We start from the raw sequence: 20,566 nt of genomic DNA, 5'->3' as shown, positions 1-20,566 counted from the left end.
TTGTGTTTAGATTGATGAGAAACAATTAACTACTAATTGAATCAATGTTGGAATAAGGCTGTAACGTAACAAAATGTGGAAAAAGTCAAGCGGTCTGAATACTTTTCAAGTGCACGCTAAATGACTAAAATATGAATGTCACCCAGTAAAATACTACTTGACTAAAATGATATGGTTTTAAATGTACTTAAGTACAGTGGTAGAAAAGTCACTCAATTGTCATACTTGACTAAAATTAAATACTATTCATAAAATTCCTTATAGGAAACCAGACAGTCAGTTGTTAGTTTGTTTACTGTGAAATATGTATCTGGTCAAACACATATTTTTCCCAATAATTTTTCTCCAAAAGTTCCAAAAGAACTTATGTGACATACTTTCTGGTGGAAGGCATGTTGTCCCCCCTCCGCCATCTAGGAAGTAAGTCAGACATAAGAGGAACAGCACACATGTCACGGCGGTGGCCGATGGGAAATGAAACAGGGCCAGTGGGCCAGTAGCTGGCGGCTTTCATTCCATCTGAAATTAATGAAATTGTTGGAGCCTCATCTACAGGGACTCAGAGCTCAATTAAGAATTCTTCATTTTTATGAGGAGAGTGTGTAGAAAAACCCAGATTTACTGGGATTCTGAACATGTTCAATTACAGTAACTCCCCCGGCAACAAGTTTGGTACCGGTGGATTGGATGTCGTTGATTAGGGTGGACTTGTATGCCAGGTGAATTGTATTGCATATGTCGGTACTCCAATTATGTATTAGTAGAACTGGATAGCTACAGTATATTATGCACTTATACAGTACTATGTATGTTTAGGAGTTTTCTGTTTCATGGATTTGAACATGCAACCCTTTAGTCACAAGTCCATTTCTCTCCATGTCTCTACCCTCTTTGCCACACTGCATCCCATTGTACTACTGACTAATCAATGTAGTACTCAATCAATCAATCAATCAATGGTGCATCATTGAGTTATGTTCTCACGCTCTTTTGCTTCTGACCCCTCTCTCTCTTCTGTATGTGTCAGACCAGCTCATTATCCCTGCTCCCCTCACCCCCCTCTCTCTCTACTCTATGTGTCAGACCAGCTCATCACCCCTGCTCCCCTCACCCCTCTCTCTCTCTCTCTCTCTCTCTCTCTCTCCTGTATGTGTCAGACCAGCTCATCATCCCTGCTCCCCTCACCCCTCTCTCTCTACTGTATGTGTCAGAGCCAGCTCATCATCCCTGCTCCCCTCACCCCTCTCTCTCTCTCTCGTCTCTATGTGTCAGAGCAGCTCATCATCCCTGCTCCCCTCACCCCAGAGCAGCTCATCTCTCTCTCTCAGAGCAGCTCATCATCCCTGCTCCCCTCACCCCTCTCTCTCTACTGTATGTGTCAGAGCAGCTCATCGTCCCTGCTCCCCTCACCCCTCTCTCTCTCTCTACTGTATGTGTCAGACCAGCTCATCATCCCTGCTCCCCTCACCCCTCTCTCTCTACTGTATGTGTCAGAGCAGCTCATCGTCCCTGCTCCCCTCACCCCTCTCTCTCTCTCTACTGTATGTGTCAGACCAGCTCATCATCCCTGCTCCCCTCACCCCTCTCTCTCTACTGTATGTGTCAGAGCAGCTCATCGTCCCTGCTCCCCTCACCCCTCTCTCTCTACTCTATTTGTCAGAGCAGCTCATCATCCCTGCTCCCCATCATCTCCCTGCTCTCACCCCTCTCTCTCTACTGTATGTGTCAGACCAGCTCATCATCCCTGCTCCCCTCACCCCTCTCTCTCTACTGTACTGTCATCATCATCCCTGCTCCCCTCACCCCTCTCTCTCTCTACTGTATGTGTCAGACCAGCTCATCATCCCTGCTCCCCTCACCCCTCTCTCTCTACTGTATGTGTCAGAGCAGCTCATCGTCCCTGCTCCCCTCACCCCTCTCTCTCTCTACTGTATGTGTCAGACCAGCTCATCATCCCTGCTCCCCTCACCCCTCTCTCTCTCTCTACTGTATGTGTCAGAGCAGCTCATCACCCCTGCTCCCCTCACCCCTCTCTCTCTCTACTGTATGTGTCAGACCAGCTCATCACCCCTGCTCCCCTCACCCCTCTCTCTCTCTACTGTATGTGTCAGAGCAGCTCATCATCCCTGCTCCCCTCACCCCTCTCTCTCTCTACTGTATGTGTCAGACCAGCTCATCACCCCTGCTCCCCTCACCCCTCTCTCTCTCTACTGTATGTGTCAGAGCAGCTCATCATCCCTGCTCCCCTCACCCCTCTCTCTCTCTCTACTGTATGTGTCAGACCAGCTCATCACCCCTGCTCCCCTCACCCCTCTCTCTCTACTGTATGTGTCAGAGCAGCTCATCATCCCTGCTCCCCTCACCTCTCTCTCTCTACTCTATGTGTCAGACCAGCTCATCGTCCCTGCTCCCCTCACCCCTCTCTCTCTCTCTCTCTACTGTATGTGTCAGAGCAGCTCATTATCCCTGCTCCCCTCACCCCTCTCTCTCTACTGTATGTGTCAGACCAGCTCATCATCCCTGCTCCCATCACCCCTCTCTCTCTCTACTGTATGTGTCAGACCAGCTCATCATCCCTACTCCCATCACCCTTCTCTCTCTCTACTGTATGTGTCAGACCAGCTCATCATCCCTGCTCCCATCACCCCTCTCTCTCTCTACTGTATGTGTCAGACCAGCTCATCATCCCTACTCCCATCACCCCTCTCTCTCTCTCTACTGTATGTGTCAAACCAGCTCATCATCCCTGCTCCCCTCACCCCTCTCTCTCTCTACTCTATGTGTCGGACCAGCTCATCATCCCTGCTCCCATCACCCCTCTCTCTCTACTCTGTGTCAGACCAGCTCATCATCCCTGCTCCCCTCACCCCTCTCTCTCTCTACTCTATGTGTCAGACCAGCTCATCATCCCTGCTCCCCTCACCCCTCTCTCTCTCTACTGTATGTGTCAGACCAGCTCATCATTCCTGCTCCCCTCACCCCTCTCTCTCTCTACTCTATGTGTCAGACCAGCTCATCATCCCTGCTCCCCTTACCCCTCTCTCTCTCTACTCTATGTGTCAGACCAGCTCATCATCCCTGCTCCCCTCACCCCTCTCTCTCTCTCTCTCTCTCTCTACTCTATGTGTCAGAGCAGCTCATCGTCCCTGCTCCCCTCACCCCTCTCTCTCTCTACTCTATGTGTCAGAGCAGCTCATCGTCCCTGCTCCCCTCACCCCTCTCTCTCTCTACTCTATGTGTCAGAGCAGCTCATCGTCCCTGCTCCCCTCACCCCTCTCTCTCTCTACTGTATGTGTCAGAGCAGCTCATTGTCCCTGCTCCCCTCACCCCTCTCTCTCTCTACTGTATGTGTCAGAGCAGCTCATCGTCCCTGCTCCCCTCACCCGCCAGCCCTGTCCTCCACCCTTCGCCCCCTGCCCCTTGTGCCCCTCTCTGCTGTCCCTGTTGGAGAGTGTGTGTGACACTTAGCTGTAATGCATAATATATTTGGGTGGGTGTTCTGAATGATTCATTAGCCATCTGGCACAGAGACAGCTACTCCATACTTTGCGTGTGTTTGCATGTGTGTGTGTGTGTGTGTGTGTGTGTGTGTGTGTGTGTGTGTGTGTGTGTGTGTGTGTGTGTGTGTGTGTGTGTGTGTGTGTGTGTGTGTGTGTGTGTGTGTGTGTGTGTGTGTGTGTGTGTGTGTGTGTGTGTGTGTGTGTGTGTGTGTGTGTGTGTGTGTGTGTGTGTGCTCCTCAGCATATATTCAGTCCAGCTCTTAGTTCCTCTTCATTTTCCTTCTCAGTCTGTATACAGAAATGCCTTTTTTTCTACAGCAGTTATCACCTAAATCAATCAATTAACAAGTTAATCACTCAACCAATTAATAAATTAACCAAATAATCACTCAACCAATCACTCGTGCATCATTCAGTCACAGAATCCTATTGTGCCCTTGATAGTGAACTCAAGAAATGAATTGACATGTTATATTGCATTAGAAGTACTTGTACTCACCATGGGTGTTAACCTTGAGTTTTAAAAGAGAGAGTGTGTAGGGGTCTCATTTCCAATCATGCAATCATACAGCTAATTGAACTGTATAAACAATGGTTTATAGTCCCATGTGGGTAGTCGTTGTGAAAACACAGGCCCAGCTATTTATTCGGTAACTAATAATGGATAAATGCTATTCTAAACCCAATGGAAGCATGCGGAATGTTTTATAAAACGTTATGTTTATGGCATTAAATGGAAGATAATGCACTTAAAACTAGTACTGGCATCTATAGGCGTACACACAGGACTCCTCTGTATGTCTTGTCATTCGCTGTAAGCAGTCTTCTTAAAATGGCAGCAACATGATGTTCAAATAGTTTCTCTTTTTTTCTTCTTATATTTCCCTCCCTTTGTTCAGTGGTTGTTCTCTGTGTAGGTGGAGGTGTGTGGGAGAGGCCGGCAGGCCACATTCTGTTCATGTAATGAATTCAACCACTTAAAAGTCAGTTTCAGTACAATACAGTGTAACACTATGAGGCGACCGGGAAGGTAGAGCAGCCACTCAGTGTAACACTATGAGGAGACCGGGAAAGTAGAGCAGCCACTCAGTGTTACACTATGAGGAGACCGGGAAGGTAGAGCAGCCACTCAGTGTTACACAATGAGGAGACCGGGAAGGTAGAGCAGCCACTCAGTGTAACACTATGAGGAGACCGGGAAGGTAGAGCAGCCACTCAGTGTAACACTATGAGGAGACCGGGAAGGTAGAGCAGCCACTCAGTGTTACACTATGAGGAGACCGGGAAGGTAGAGCAGCCACTCAGTGTTACACTATGAGGAGACCGGGAAGGTAGAGCAGCCACTCAGTGTAACACTATGAGGAGACCGGGAAGGTAGAGCAGCCACTCAGTGTTACACTATGAGGAGACCGGAAAGGTAGAGCAGCCACTCAGTGTTACACTATGAGGCGACCGGGAAGGCAGAGCAGCCATTCAGTGTTACACTTTGAGGAGACCGGGAAGGTAGAGCAGCCACTCAGTGTAACACTATGAGGAGACCGGGAAGGTAGAGCAGCCACTCAGTGTTACACTATGAGGCGACCGGGAAGGTAGAGCAGCCAATCAGTGTAACACTATGAGGCGACCGGGAAGGTAGAGCAGCCACTCAGTGTTACACTATGAGGAGACCGGGAAGGTAGAGCAGCCACTCAGTGTTACACTATGAGGTGACCGGGAAGGTAGAGCAGCCACTCAGTGTTACACTTTGAGGAGACCGGGAAGGTAGAGCAGCCATTCAGTGTTACACTATGAGGCGACCGGGAAGGTAGAGCAGCCACTCAGTGTTACACTTTGAGGAGACCGGGAAGGTAGAGCAGCCACTCAGTGTAACACTATGAGGAGACTGGGAAGGTAGAGCAGCCACTCAGTGTTACACTATGAGGAGACCGGGAAGGTAGAGCAGCCACTCAGTGTTACACTATGAGGCGACCGGGAAGGCAGAGCAGCCATTCAGTGTTACACTTTGAGGAGACCGGGAAGGTAGAGCAGCCACTCAGTGTAACACTATGAGGAGACCGGGAAGGTAGAGCAGCCAATCAGTGTAACACTATGAGGCGACCGGGAAGGTAGAGCAGCCACTCAGTGTTACACTATGAGGAGACCGGGAAGGTAGAGCAGCCATTCAGTGTTACACTATGAGGCGACCGGGAAGGTAGAGCAGCCACTCAGTGTTACACTTTGAGGAGACCGGGAAGGTAGAGCAGCCACTCAGTGTAACACTATGAGGAGACTGGGAAGGTAGAGCAGCCACTCAGTGTTACACTATGAGGAGACCGGGAAGGTAGAGCAGCCACTCAGTGTTACACTATGAGGCGACCGGGAAGGCAGAGCAGCCACTCAGTGTAACACTATGAGGAGACCGGGAAGGTAGAGCAGCCAATCAGTGTAACACTATGAGGCGACCGGGAAGGTAGAGCAGCCACTCAGTGTTACACTATGAGGAGACCGGGAAGGTAGAGCAGCCACTCAGTGTTACACTTTGAGGAGACCGGGAAGGTAGAGCAGCCACTCAGTGTTACACTAGGAGGAGACCGGGAAGGTAGAGCAGCCACTCAGTGTTACACTATGAGGCGACCGGGAAGGTAGAGCAGCCACTCAGTGTAACAAGAACAAACAACGACAAACCATCACAGAAACAGCATAAAACAATTCCAGAAATCTGGCCCTGCTATTCATATCTATCCATTACATTAACAACTACACTCTTAGAAAAAAAGGTGCTATCTTGAACCTTAAAGGGTTCTTCGGCTGTCCCCATAGAAGAACACTTTGAAGAACCTTTTTGGTTCAAAGTAGAACCCTTTTGGGTTCCTTGTAGAACCCTCTATGGAAAAGGTTCTACATAGTCTCCAAAAGGGTTCTACCTGGAACCAAAAAAAGGTTCTTCCTGTAACCAAAAACGGTTCTCCAATGGGGCTAGCCGAATAACTTATTTGGAACCCTTTGTTCTAAGAGTGTTCTGAACATTCTCTTTAATAGCTAGTGTATTTCTCCAGTTCAGGTCATGGTGGATTCAGACTGTGTAGATGTGACAGACGGGTCTGCCAGTCTGTTTGTGCTATCATGTCAACTGGCACTCATTATCGTGTTTTGCTTGACAATGACAGCAATGGATCTGGGACCAGGCTTTTGGTCTTGTGGCTCTAAACGAAACTTGGACAAAACATTTTATGTAGGTTTTCCCTTGCATTGATTGTATTTTTAATGTTGTTCTGGTGATTTGTTTGGACAGAAGGGATTCATCTGTATAAAACTAGTGATCTGTGGTCAGAAGAAATTCTCTGCCCAATCAGCCATGAAGGAGCAGCAGTGCTACAGCTTTTGTTCAATGTGTTTGATGGCTGTAGACTCCCACACCTCTCTACACTCACTCTCTGCTCTCTCTCTTTCTCTTTCTCGCTCTCTCTCTTTCAGTCTCCCTCTCTCTAGCACCTTCTCTCTCTCTCCCTCTCTCTCTCCATCCCTCTCTCTATTGCGTGGGCCCACACTTGAGTTTCTGCCATGGTCTTTCTGCCCCCCACCCCTCCTCCACACAACCCCTCCCCCACAATCCGCAGCACTTACTATCAGAAGTTAATCGATTCATCTATACATAGAATAGAATGAATGCCTGTTCAAAGTCATACATGTATGGCGTTAGCAATGTAGTGTACAGTACAATGTACAGGAAGTACAGTTAATACAGAGACTGATTTGCCTTTCTTTACTTCCTGTTGGTTGCTGTAAATGTTTTCAATGTTTGTGTGCGTGGGTGGAGGGATGTCAATATGTACGTGGGTGGAGGGATGTCAATATGTACGTGGGTGGAGGGATGTCAATATGTACGTGGGTGGAGGGATGTCAATATGTACGTGGGTGGAGGGATGTCAATATGTACGTGGGTGGAGGGATGTCAATATGTACGTGGGTGGAGGGATGTCAATATGTACGTGGGTGGAGGGATGTCAATATGTACGTGGGTGGAGGGATGTCAATATGTACGTGGGTGGAGGGATGTCAATATGTACGTGGGTGGAGGGATGTCAATATGTACGTGGGTGGAGGGATGTGAATAGGGTTATTCCATGTCATTTCAGCAAGCCATGACACCCACCATCTCAGATTGTTCTGAACTCATTTCTGTAGTTAGAAACAGATAAGATTAGCATTCTTGAAACGTTATTTTGGTGAAATTGTATTTGATCAAATTGATTGCACCCAAATTGGCTATTTTTATTTATAGGGTTCATATAATCTTCAATAGATATAGTACCTAACATCTGACTTGGATCATATTTATTTGTATCAATGACTAAGACATGAGGAATCCAATAACATTTCAAAAGCTACCACGGCACCCCCCAACACAACCCACGCCAATCCCACCCCAACAGCCAGTGTACAGTATCAGTTCTCTATGTTTGAGAAGTAGTGTAAAGATGTGGTTTGGAGTTTTTTCATCCTTTGTAATGTATTTCCTGTGACTCTGGTGATGGTCCCTCCCCCTAATGAATTTGCTTAAATTATTTACCATAAATGAGTATGAAAGTAGCAGGTTTTCCCAACTTGGTGCTGCTGTTCCTGCTACTGACACCACACCCTTTTATCCATTTCACTGGTCTCTTGTGTTTATTAAATAGATCACAGCATTTATTTGCATCTTCGAGCAGAAAACCAATAGCTTTTTGCTGATGATGAAAATACATTGTGTGGTCAAGCCAGTCCTCCATGAAAGCAATTCAGTTTGTCCTTCTTTTAGCAACCTAATGCTTCAACACAACTAATCCCTGAGTAGTCCAACAAATGGAGGCTCTAAGGGGGCTATCCATATGGTGCAATTCTCATAAGAAGACTTTTCCTACAAGCCCAGCATTTTGATGGACATATGGACTTGTGACTAAATGTGACAACCCTAATAAAATAATACAAATATTAACCATTGCATGGCAGTCGTATGTTTATAAAACATTTATTATTAGAAAACATCTTATTGTTAAACCCAGCCCAATACCTTCACCCTTGCAAAACACTATACAGTGTGTGTTTGAGACTAGTACCATTGAAAAACATTAGAGCATTAGAGGACATAACGTTGAAACCATTAGAGGACATAACGTTGAAACCATTAGAAGACATAACGTTGAAACCATTAGAGGACATAACGTTGAACCCATTAGAGGACATAACGTTGAAACCATTAGAGGACATAACGTTGAAACCATTAGAGGACATAACGTTGAAACCATTAGAAGACATAACGTTGAAACCATTAGAGGACATAACGTTGAAACCATTAGAGGACATAACGTTGAAACCATTAGAAGACATAACGTTGAAACCATTAGAGGACATAACGTTGAAACCATTAGAGGACATAACGTTGAAACCATTAGAGGACATAACGTTAAAACCATTAGAAGACATAACGTTGAAACCATTAGAACATAATGTTGAAACCATTAGAACTGCAGTAACCTAAAGGTTTGCTGTTCGTCAGGAAAGGTCTAACTAATCCATTTTTTAGATGAAATAAACCACACACAGAGGGACCGTTTCCTAGACACAAATTAAGAATAAGAATAAGACATACTGAATTGCTTTCATGGAAGATTGGCTTGAATTGTGAGCATGACAGCACAATTTATTTCAATCATCAACAAAAGCTATTGGCTTTCTACCCAAATCCATACTGAATGATGGAAATAGTCTGTTAAGCTGATAGTGTCGCTCTGAATGTGATAAGTTATCAGATGATGATAATTGTGGGTTAATTTGATTTCCTCAACGTAGACCGCTTCTGTCACTCAAAGTTCCTTATCCATAAGCCACACTACCTATTAACCATTTATTACATTGACAACATGTGTCGGCAGAATCCTGGCTACAGCAGGAGCCCACATGAACATCCCTGTGGACCTGCGGACGCTGAGGGCGGTGCGAGTCCTGAGGCCTCTCAAACTGGTCTCTGGGATCCCTAGTAAGTACTCTGCATATCAATCACCAGCTGAAATATTAATCAGTTACAGTATCATAATACCTCTGTCTGTACTCTACTACAATGTCTTATTCCCAGAGGCAATCGGGCATTAACTATTCATACACGTGTGTGGTGCCACCAGGCTTGCAGATCGTGCTGAAGTCCATCATGAAGGCCATGGTGCCTCTGCTCCAGATCGGTCTGCTCTTGTTCTTCGCCATTCTCATGTTCGCCATCATCGGCCTGGAGTTCTACAGCGGGAAGCTCCACCACACCTGTCTACCTACAGCTGACATCCTGGGTAGGAACATACTCCACTCTCCCTCACACTCCCTGCATTTCATACACTACCCCAGTGGTTCCCAACCTGCGGTATTAGGACCACCAGGGTTACTTGGCTTATCCATTGGGGTACTTGAGAAGACTCACTAGACCATAGGCCTACTGGTAAAATGCACTTTTTAAAAAAATTTATTTTTTTATTTCACCTTTATTTAACCAGGTAGGCTAGTTGAGAACAAGTTCTCATTTGCAACTGCAACCTGGCCAAGATAAAGCATAGCAATTCGACACATACAACAACACAGATTTACACATGGAATAAACAAAACATACAGTCAATAATACAGTAGAACAAAAGAAAACAAAAAGTCTATATACAGTGAGTGCAAATGAGGTAAGTTAAGGAAATAAATAGGCCATAGTGGCAAAGTAATTACAATATAGCAATTAAACACTGGAATGGTAGATCGGCAGAAGATGAATGTGCAGGTAGACATACTGGGGTGCAAAGGAGCAAAATAAATAAATAAATACCAGTACGGGGATGAGGTTAGGTGGATAGATGGGCTGTTTACAGATAGGCTAAGTACAGGTGCAATGATCTGTAAACTGCTCTTAAAGCTAGTGAGGGAGATGTGAGTCTCCAGCTGAAGAGATTTTTGCAATTCGTTTCAAATGGCTTTGTCTGACTGGTTTACTGTACTTACAGGCTTCTAATTTGCACAAAGGATGGAAAATTCCTTTGTTAGATGATGACATGGGGCAAACATATTATTAATGGTAGTGTGCCCAACTGAGCTGCCTAGCTACATTTCAATAAGTCAACAATGATTACTCTGCAATTACACAAGCCACAAATAGTATTTTATTTACTCTAACATGGAAAAATATGGTTTGACCCAGTGATATACTGTATGATCAATCTCCAGAAATGTGTATTTCTCAACTGTCAATTCATGCAGCAACACTGACCCCTGGGATGTTGGTGAGTGGTCCCTGAGATGGTTAGCTGACACAGATTCAGTCAGTTCTCAAGTGACAGTTTTTAATATAAGTGGTCCTCCTAGGACAAGAGATCATAGCTCCCCTGTTGTAATTAAGGTTGAGAGGGACACCGCTCTAGACATCCCCTACTCCTAAATCCTATTCCAGTCTATGGTGACATTGGAAAAGGTCAGAAGCAGAGCTAATGTAATCAGACTGAAAAGATTTGGCATGGATCCTCAGATTCTCAAAAGGTTCTACAGCTGCACCATTGAGACCATCTTAACTGGCTGCATCACCGCTCGGTATGGCAACTGCTCGGCATCCGACTGCAAGGCCATACAGACGGTAGTGAGTACGACTCAGTACATCAGTGGGGCCAAACTCCCTGCCAACCAGGACCTCTATACCAGGGTGTTGTCAGAAGAAGGCCCTTAAATTTGCCAAAGACTCCAACAACCCAAGTCATAGCTTTCTCTGTTACTGAATGGCAAGCAGTACTGGAGCGCCAAGTCTGACCCCAAAAGGGTCTTGAATATCTTCTACCCCCAAACCATAAGACTGCTGAACAGTTCATCAAATGGCCACCCTGACTATTTACACTGACCTCCTTTATTATTATTTGTATTTTTTTTGCACTGACATTATGTACACTCACTACACTCACACACCCACTCACTACACTCACACACCCACTCACCCACCCACTACACTCACACACCCACCCACTACACTCACACACCCACTCACTACACTCACACACCCACTCACCCACCCACTACACTCACACACCCACTCACTACACTCACACACCCACTCACCCACCCACTACACTCACACACCCACTCACTACACTCACACACCCACTCACTACACTCACACACCCACTCACCCACCCACTACACTCACACACCCACTCACCCACCCACTACACTCACACACCCACTACACTCACACACCCACTCACCCACCCACTACACTCACACACCCACTCACTCACTCACACACTCACACACCCACTCACTACACTCACACACCCACTCACTACACTCACACACCCACTCACCCACCCACTACACTCACACACCCACTCACTCACTCACACACCCACTCACTACACTCACACACCCACTCACCCACCCACACACACCCACTCACCCACCCACTACACTCACACACACACCACCCACTACACTCACACACCCACTCACTACACTCACACACCCACTCCACCCACTACACTCACACACCCACTCACTCACACACCCACTACACTCACACCCCACTCACTACACTCACACACCCACCCACTACACTCACACACCCACTCACTACACTCACACACCCACCCACTACACTCACACACCCACTACTACACTCACACACCCACTCACTACACTCACACACCCACTCCCACTACACTCACACACCCACTCACTACACTCACACACCCACTCACTACACTCACACACCCACTCACTACACTCACACACCCACTCACTACACTCCCACACACCCACACCCACACTACACTCACACACCCACACCACTACACTCACACACCCACTCACTACACTCACACACCCACCACTACACTCACACACCCACTCACACTCACACACCCACTCACTACACTCACACCCCACTCACTACACTCACACACCCACACTCTCACACACCCACACTCACACACCCACTCACTACACTCACACACCCACTCACTACACTCACACACACACCCACTCACTACACTCACACACCCACTCACTACACTCACACACCCACTCACTACACTCACACACCCACTCACTACACTCACACACCCACTCACTACACTCACACACCCACTCACTACACTCACACACCCACTCACTACACTCACACACCCACTCACTACACTCACACACCCACTCACTACACTCACACACCCACACTACACTCACACACCCACCACTACACTCACACACCCACTCACTACACTCACACACCCACTCACTACACTCACACACCCACTCACTACACTCACACACCCACCCACTACACTCACACACCCACTCACTACACTCACACACCCACTCACTACACTCACACACCCACCCACTACACTCACACACCCACTCACTACACTCACACACCCACTCACTACACTCACACACCCACTCACTACACTCACACACCCACTCACTACACTCACACACCCACTCACTACACTCACACACCCACTCACTACACTCACTACACACACCCACCCACTCACTACACTCACACACCCACTCACTACACTCACACACCCACTACACTCACACTCACACACCCACACCCACACTACACTCACACACCCACTCACTACACTCACACACCCACCCACTCACTACCCACTCACTACACACACACACCCACTCACTACACTCACACCCCACTCACTACACTCACACACCCACTCACTACACTCACACACCCACTCACTACACTCACACACCCACTCACTACACTCACACACCCACTCACTACACTCACACACCCACTCACTACACTCACACACCCACTCACTACACTCACACACCCACTCACTACACTCACACACCCACTCACTACTACACTCACACACCCACTCACTACACTCACACACCCACTCACTACACTCACACACCCACTCACTACACTCACACACCCACTCACTACACTCACACACCCACTCACTACACTCACACACCCACTCACTACACTCACACACCCACTCACTACACTCACACACCCACTCACTACACTCACACACCCACTCACTACACTCACACACCCACTCACTACACTCACACACCCACTCACTACACTCACACACCCACTCACTACACTCACACACCCACTCACTACACTCACACACCCACTCACTACACTCACACACCCACACTCACTACACTCACACACCCACTCACTACACTCACACACCCACTCACTACACTCACACACCCACTCACTACACTCACACACCCACTCACTACACTCACACACCCACTCACTACACTCACACACCCACTCACTACACTCACACACCCACTCACTACACTCACACACCCACTCACTACACTCACACACCCACTCACTACACTCACACACCCACTCACTACACTCACACACCCACTACTACACACCCACTCACTACACTCACACACCCACTCACTACACTCACACACCCACTCACTACACTCACACACCCACTCACTACACTCACACACCCACCCACACTCACACACCCACTACACACACCCACTCACTACACTCACACACCCACTCACTACACTCACACACCCACTCACTACACTCACACACCCACTCACTACACTCACACACCCACTCACTACACTCACACACCCACTCACTACACTCACACACCCACTCACTACACTCACACACCCACTCACTACACTCACACACCCACTCACTACACTCACACACCACTCACTACACACACCCACTCACTCACACACCCACTCACTACACTCACACACCCACTCACTACACTCACACACCCACTCACTACACTCACACACCCACTCACTACACTCACACACCCACTCACTACACTCACACACCCACTCACTACACTCACACACCCACTCACTACACTCACACACCCACTCACTACACTCACACACCCACCCACTCACTACACTCACACACCCACTCACTACACTCACACACCCACTCACTACACTCACACACCCACCACTACACTCACACACCCACTCACTACACTCACACACCCACACACCCACACACTACACTCACACACCCACTCACTACACTCACACACCCACTCACTACACTCACACACCCACTCACTACACTCACACACCCACTCACTACACTCACACACCCACTCACTACACTCACACACCCACTCACTACACTCACCACCCACTCACTACACCCACTCACACACCCACTCACTACACTCACACACCCACTCACTACACTCACACACCCACTCACTACACTCACACACCCACTCACTACACTCACACACCCACTCACTACACTCACACACCCACTCACTACACACCCACTCACTACACTCACACACCCACTCACTACACTCACACACCCACCCACTACACACCCACTCACTACACCCACACCCACTCACTACACTCACACACCCACTACACACCCACTCACACACCCACACCCACTCACTACACTCACACACCCACCCTCACCCTCACACTACACTCACACACTCACACCCACTCACTACACTCACACACCCACTCACTACACTCACACACCCACTCACTACACCACACACCACTCACTACACTCACACACCCACTCACACACTCACACACACCCACTCACTACACTCACACACCCACTCACTACACTCACACACCCACCCACTCACTACACTCACACACCCACTCACTACACTCACACACCCACTCACTACACTCACACACCCACCCACTCACTACACTCACACACCCACTCACTACACTCACACACCCACTCACTACACTCACACACCCACTCACTACACTCACACACCCACTCACTACACTCACACACCCACTCACTACACTCACACACCCACTCACTACACTCACACACCCACTCACTACACTCACACACCCACTCACTACACTCACACACCCACTCACTACACTCACACCCACCCACTCACACACACTCACACACCCACCCACTCACTACACTCACACACCCACTCACTACACTCACACACCCACTCACTCACACACACTCACACACCCACCACTACACTCACACACCCACTCACTACACTCACACACCCACTCACTACACTCACACACCCACTCACTACACTCACACACCCACCCACTCACTACACTCACACACCCACCCACTACACTCACACACCCACTCCACTACACTCACACACCCACCACTACACTCACACACCCACTCACTACACTCACACACCCACTCACTACACTCACACACCCACTCACTACACTCACACACCCACTCACTACACTCACACACCCACCCACTACACTCACACACCCACTCACTACACTCACACACCCACTCACTACACTCACCCACCCACTACACTCACACACCCACTCACTACACTCACACACCCACTCACTACACTCACACACCCACTCACTACACTCACTACACCCACACCACTCACTACACTCACACACCCACTCACTACACTCACACACCCACCCACTACACTCACACACCCACTCACTACACTCACACACCCACTCACTACACTCACACACCCACACACTCACACACCCACTCACTCACACACTCACACACCCACTCCACTACACTCACACACCCACTCACTACACTCACACACCCTCACTACACACTCACACTCACACACCCACTCACTACACTCACACACCCACTCACTACACACACCCACTCACTACTCACACACCCACTCACACACCCACCACTACACTCACACACCCACTCACTACACTCACACACCCACTCACTACACTCACACCCACCACTACACTCACACACCCACACTCACACACCCACTCACTACACTCACACACCCACTCACTACACTCACACACCCACTCACTACACTCACACACCCACTACTACACTCACACACCCACTCACTACACTCACACACCCACTCACTACACTCACACACCCACTCACTAGACTCACACACCCACTCACTACACTCACACACCCACTCACTACACTCACACACCCACTCACTACACTCACACACCCACTCACTAGACTCACACACCCACTCACTACACTCACACACCCACTCACTACACTCACACACCCACTCACTACTCACACTCACACCCACTCACTACACTCACACACCCACTCACTACACTCACACACCCACTCACTAGACTCACACACCCACTCACTAGACTCACACACCCACTCACTACACTCACACACCCACTCACTACACTCACACACCCACACATACTACACTGACACTCCAAAGCAAATCAAATCAAATCAAATCAAATTTTATTTGTCACATACACATGGTTAGCAGATGTTAATGCGAGTGTAGCGAAATGCTTGTGCTTCTAGTTCCGACAATGCAGTGATAACCAACAAGTAATCTAACTAACAATTCCAAAACTACTGTCATACACAGTGTAAGGGGATAAGGAACATGTACATAAGGATATATGAATGAGTGATGGTACAGAGCAGCATACAGTAGATGGTATCGAGTACAGTATATACATATGAGATGAGTGTGTAGACAAAGTAAACAAAGTGGCATAGTTAAAGTGGCTAGTGATACATGTGTTACATAAGGATGCAGTCGATGATGTAGAGTACAGTATATACATATGCATATGAGATGAATAATGTAGGGTAAGTAACATTATATAAGGTAGCATTGTTTAAAGTGGCTAGTGATATATTTACATAATTTCCCATCAATTCCCATTATTAAAATGGCTGTAGTTGGGTCAGTGTCAATGACAGTGTGTTGGCAGCAGCCACTCAATGTTAGTGGTGGCTGTTTAACAGTCTGATGGCCTTGAGATAGAAGCTGTTTTTCAGTCTCTCGGTCCCAGCTTTGATGCACCTGTACTGACCTCGCCTTCTGGATGATAGCGGGGTGAACAGGCAGTGGTTCGGGTGGTTGATGTCCTTGATGATCTTAATGGCCTTCCTGTAACAACGGGTGGTGTAGGTGTCCTGGAGGGCAGGTAGTTTGCCCCCGGTGATGCGATGTGCAGTCCTCACTACCCTCTGGAGAGCCTTACGGTTGAGGGCGGAGCAGTTGCCGTACCAGGCGGTGATACAGCCCGCCAGGATGCTCTCGATTGTGCATCTGTAGAAGTTTGTGAGTGCTTTTGGTGACAAGCCGAATTTCTTTAGCCTCCTGAGGTTGAATAGGCGCTGCTGCGCCTTCTTCACGACGCTGTCAGTGTGAGTGGACCAATTCAGTTTGTCTGTGATGTGTATGCCGAGGAACTTAAAACTAGCTACCCTCTCCACTACTGTTCCATCGATGTGGATAGGGGGGTGTTCCCTCTGCTGTTTCCTGAAGTCCACAATCATCTCCTTAGTTTTGTTGACACACACACACACACACGCACGCACGCACGCACGCACACACACACATACTACACTGACACTCCAACACACACACACACACACACACGCACGCACACACACACACACACACACACACACACACACACACGCTCACACACACACACACACACACACACACACACACACACACACACAAGCACGCACGCACGCACACACGCACGCACGCACGCACGCACGCACACACACACACACACACACATTCACACACACACACGCACACACACACACGCACACACACACATATATTATCTATCCTGATTTCCTAGTTACTTTTTACCCTTAGCCACAGTACCAGTCAAAAGTTTGGGCACACCTACTCATTCAAAGGTTTTACTTTATTTTTACTATTTTATACATTGTAGAATAATAGTGAAAACATCAAAACTATGAAATTACACATGGAATCATGTAGTATCCAAAAAGCTGTTAAACAAATCAAAATAGATTTTAGATTTTAGATTCTTAAAAGTAGCCACTCTTTGCCTTGAAGACAGCTTTGCACACAGCATTCTGTAATGCTTTTGAAGGAGTTCAAAAGGAGTTCCCACATATGCTGAGCACTTGAAGGAGTTCCCACATATGCTGAGCACTTGTTGGCTGCTTTTCCTTCACTCTGTGGTTCAACTCATCCCAAACTATCTCAATTGGGTTGAGTTGGGGTGATTGTGGAGGCCAGGTCATCTGATGCAGCACTCCATCACTCTCCTTCTTGTTCAAATAGCCCTTATACAGCCTGGAGGTGTGTTTGGGGTCATTGTCCTGTTGAAAAACAAATGATAGTCCAACTAAGCGCAAACCAGATGGAATGGCGTATCGCTGCAGAATGCTGTTGTAGTCATGCTGGTTAAGTGGTTAATTCTAAATGTATCACTGACAGTGTCACCAGCAAATCACCATCGCACCTCCTCCTCCATGCTTCACGGTGGGAACCACTCATGTGGAGATCATCCGCTCACCTAATCTGCGTTTCACGAAGACACTGAAAATCTCAAATTTGGACTCATCAGACCAAATGACAGATTTCCACCGGTTCTGATGTCCATCGCTCTTGTTTCTTGGCACAATCAAGTCTCTTCTTATTTTTGGTGTCCTTTAGTAGTGGTTTCTTTGCAGCAATCTGACCATGAAGGCCAGATTCACGCAGTCTCCTCCAACAGTTGATGTTGAGATGTGTCTGTTACTTGAACTCTGTGAAGCATTTATTTTGGCTGCAATTTCTGAGGCTGGTAACTCTAATGATCTTATCCTCTGCAGCAGAGGTAACTCTGGGTCTTCCTTTCCTGTTGCGATCCTCCTGAGAGCCAGTTTCATCACAGCTCTTGATGGTTTTTGCAACTGCACTTGAAGAAATGTTCATATTTCTTGAAATGTTCCACATTGAGTGACCTTCATCTCTAATGATGGGCTGTCTTTTCTCTTTACTTATTTGAGCTGTTCTTGCCATAATATGGACTTGGTCTTTTACCAAATAGGGCTATCTTCTGTATACCACCCCCTACCTTGTCACAACACAACTGATTGGCTCAACATATTAAGAAGGAAATAAATTCCAAAAATTAACGTTTAAAAAGGCATACCTGTTCATTGAAATGCATTCCAGGTGACTACCTAATGAAGCTGGTTGAGAGAATGCCAAGAGTTTGCAAAGCTGTCATCAAGGCAAATGGTGTCTACTTTGAAGAATTTCACATTTAAAATATATTTTGATTTGTTTAACACTTTTTTGGTTACTACATAATTCCATATGTGTTATTTCATAGTTTTGATGTCTTCATTATTTTTCTACAATGTAGAAAATAGTAAAAATAGAAAAACCCTTGAATGAGTAGGTGTGTCCAAACTTTTGACTGGTACTGTATATCTAGATTCTATATTACCTCAATTACCTCAACTACCTCGTATCCATGCATATTGACTCAGTACTGGTATTCCTTATATATAGCCTCGCTATTGTTATTTTATTGTGTTATTATTTCCTTATTTTGTTCAAATATTTTTCTTACATTTTAACTCTGCGTTGTTGGGAAAGGGCTCGTAGGTAAGCATTTCACTGTAAAGTCTACACCTGTTGTATTCGGCCCATGTGAACAATACAATTGGATTTGAAACAACACACCATGGACAGTGGATGTCAGGCTCCCCATCCTGTTAGGTGGAATACTGCAACACTGTGTTGTTAGTTTGGTGAAGAAAGGAGCGTGCTACTTACATTTGAACCACCTCTGCCTTGTCCTGTGTTAGAAAATGAGACGATGGATACGACTGAGGTGGAGTTTGCGTGCGGAGTGAGGAAGTGTCCAGAGAAGTACGACTGTGTCGGGTCATGGATTGGCCCCAACGACGGCATCACCCAGTTTGACAACATCCTGTTCGCTGTGCTCACTGTCTTCCAGTGCATCACCATGGAGGGATGGACAGCTGTGCTCTACAATGTGAGTACGGTACACTCCAACTACTTTAAGGCTACTCAACAACAACAAAAATATGTTTCTTTTGGGCAGACACATTGAGGATCAAACCCTAACTTCGTGTGTAATTCAATGTTTCACGTACAGTGAATGATTTATCGATGTCAATGGGAGCTTTGTCTGAATGTTGGCGCGTTGCATGGGTATCTCTAAGGTTTGTGGATTCGTGGAGGATTCCTGAATGCACAGGTTTGATAGGT

General features: G+C 47.2%; 1 protein-coding gene across 4 annotated transcripts in view; it reads left to right on the top strand.

Annotated features, from left to right (window-relative positions):
• The window catches only part of LOC124009616 (voltage-dependent R-type calcium channel subunit alpha-1E-like), an 84,237-nt gene that overhangs the window by 22,544 nt on the left and 41,127 nt on the right, over positions 1-20,566 (top strand). For all 4 annotated transcript variants that reach the window (XM_046321597.1, XM_046321598.1, XM_046321596.1 and 1 more), the window contains 3 exons: positions 9,392-9,495; positions 9,638-9,796; positions 20,140-20,330. In XM_046321597.1, the coding sequence (XP_046177553.1) occupies positions 9,392-9,495; positions 9,638-9,796; positions 20,140-20,330 (454 nt within the window). The remainder of the gene's footprint in view (positions 1-9,391; positions 9,496-9,637; positions 9,797-20,139; positions 20,331-20,566) is intronic.

Source organism: Oncorhynchus gorbuscha, linkage group LG22, assembly GCF_021184085.1.
Source record: "Oncorhynchus gorbuscha isolate QuinsamMale2020 ecotype Even-year linkage group LG22, OgorEven_v1.0, whole genome shotgun sequence".
NCBI lineage: Eukaryota > Metazoa > Chordata > Actinopteri > Salmoniformes > Salmonidae > Oncorhynchus > Oncorhynchus gorbuscha.
This window is presented reverse-complemented; position numbering and strand designations above follow the sequence as displayed.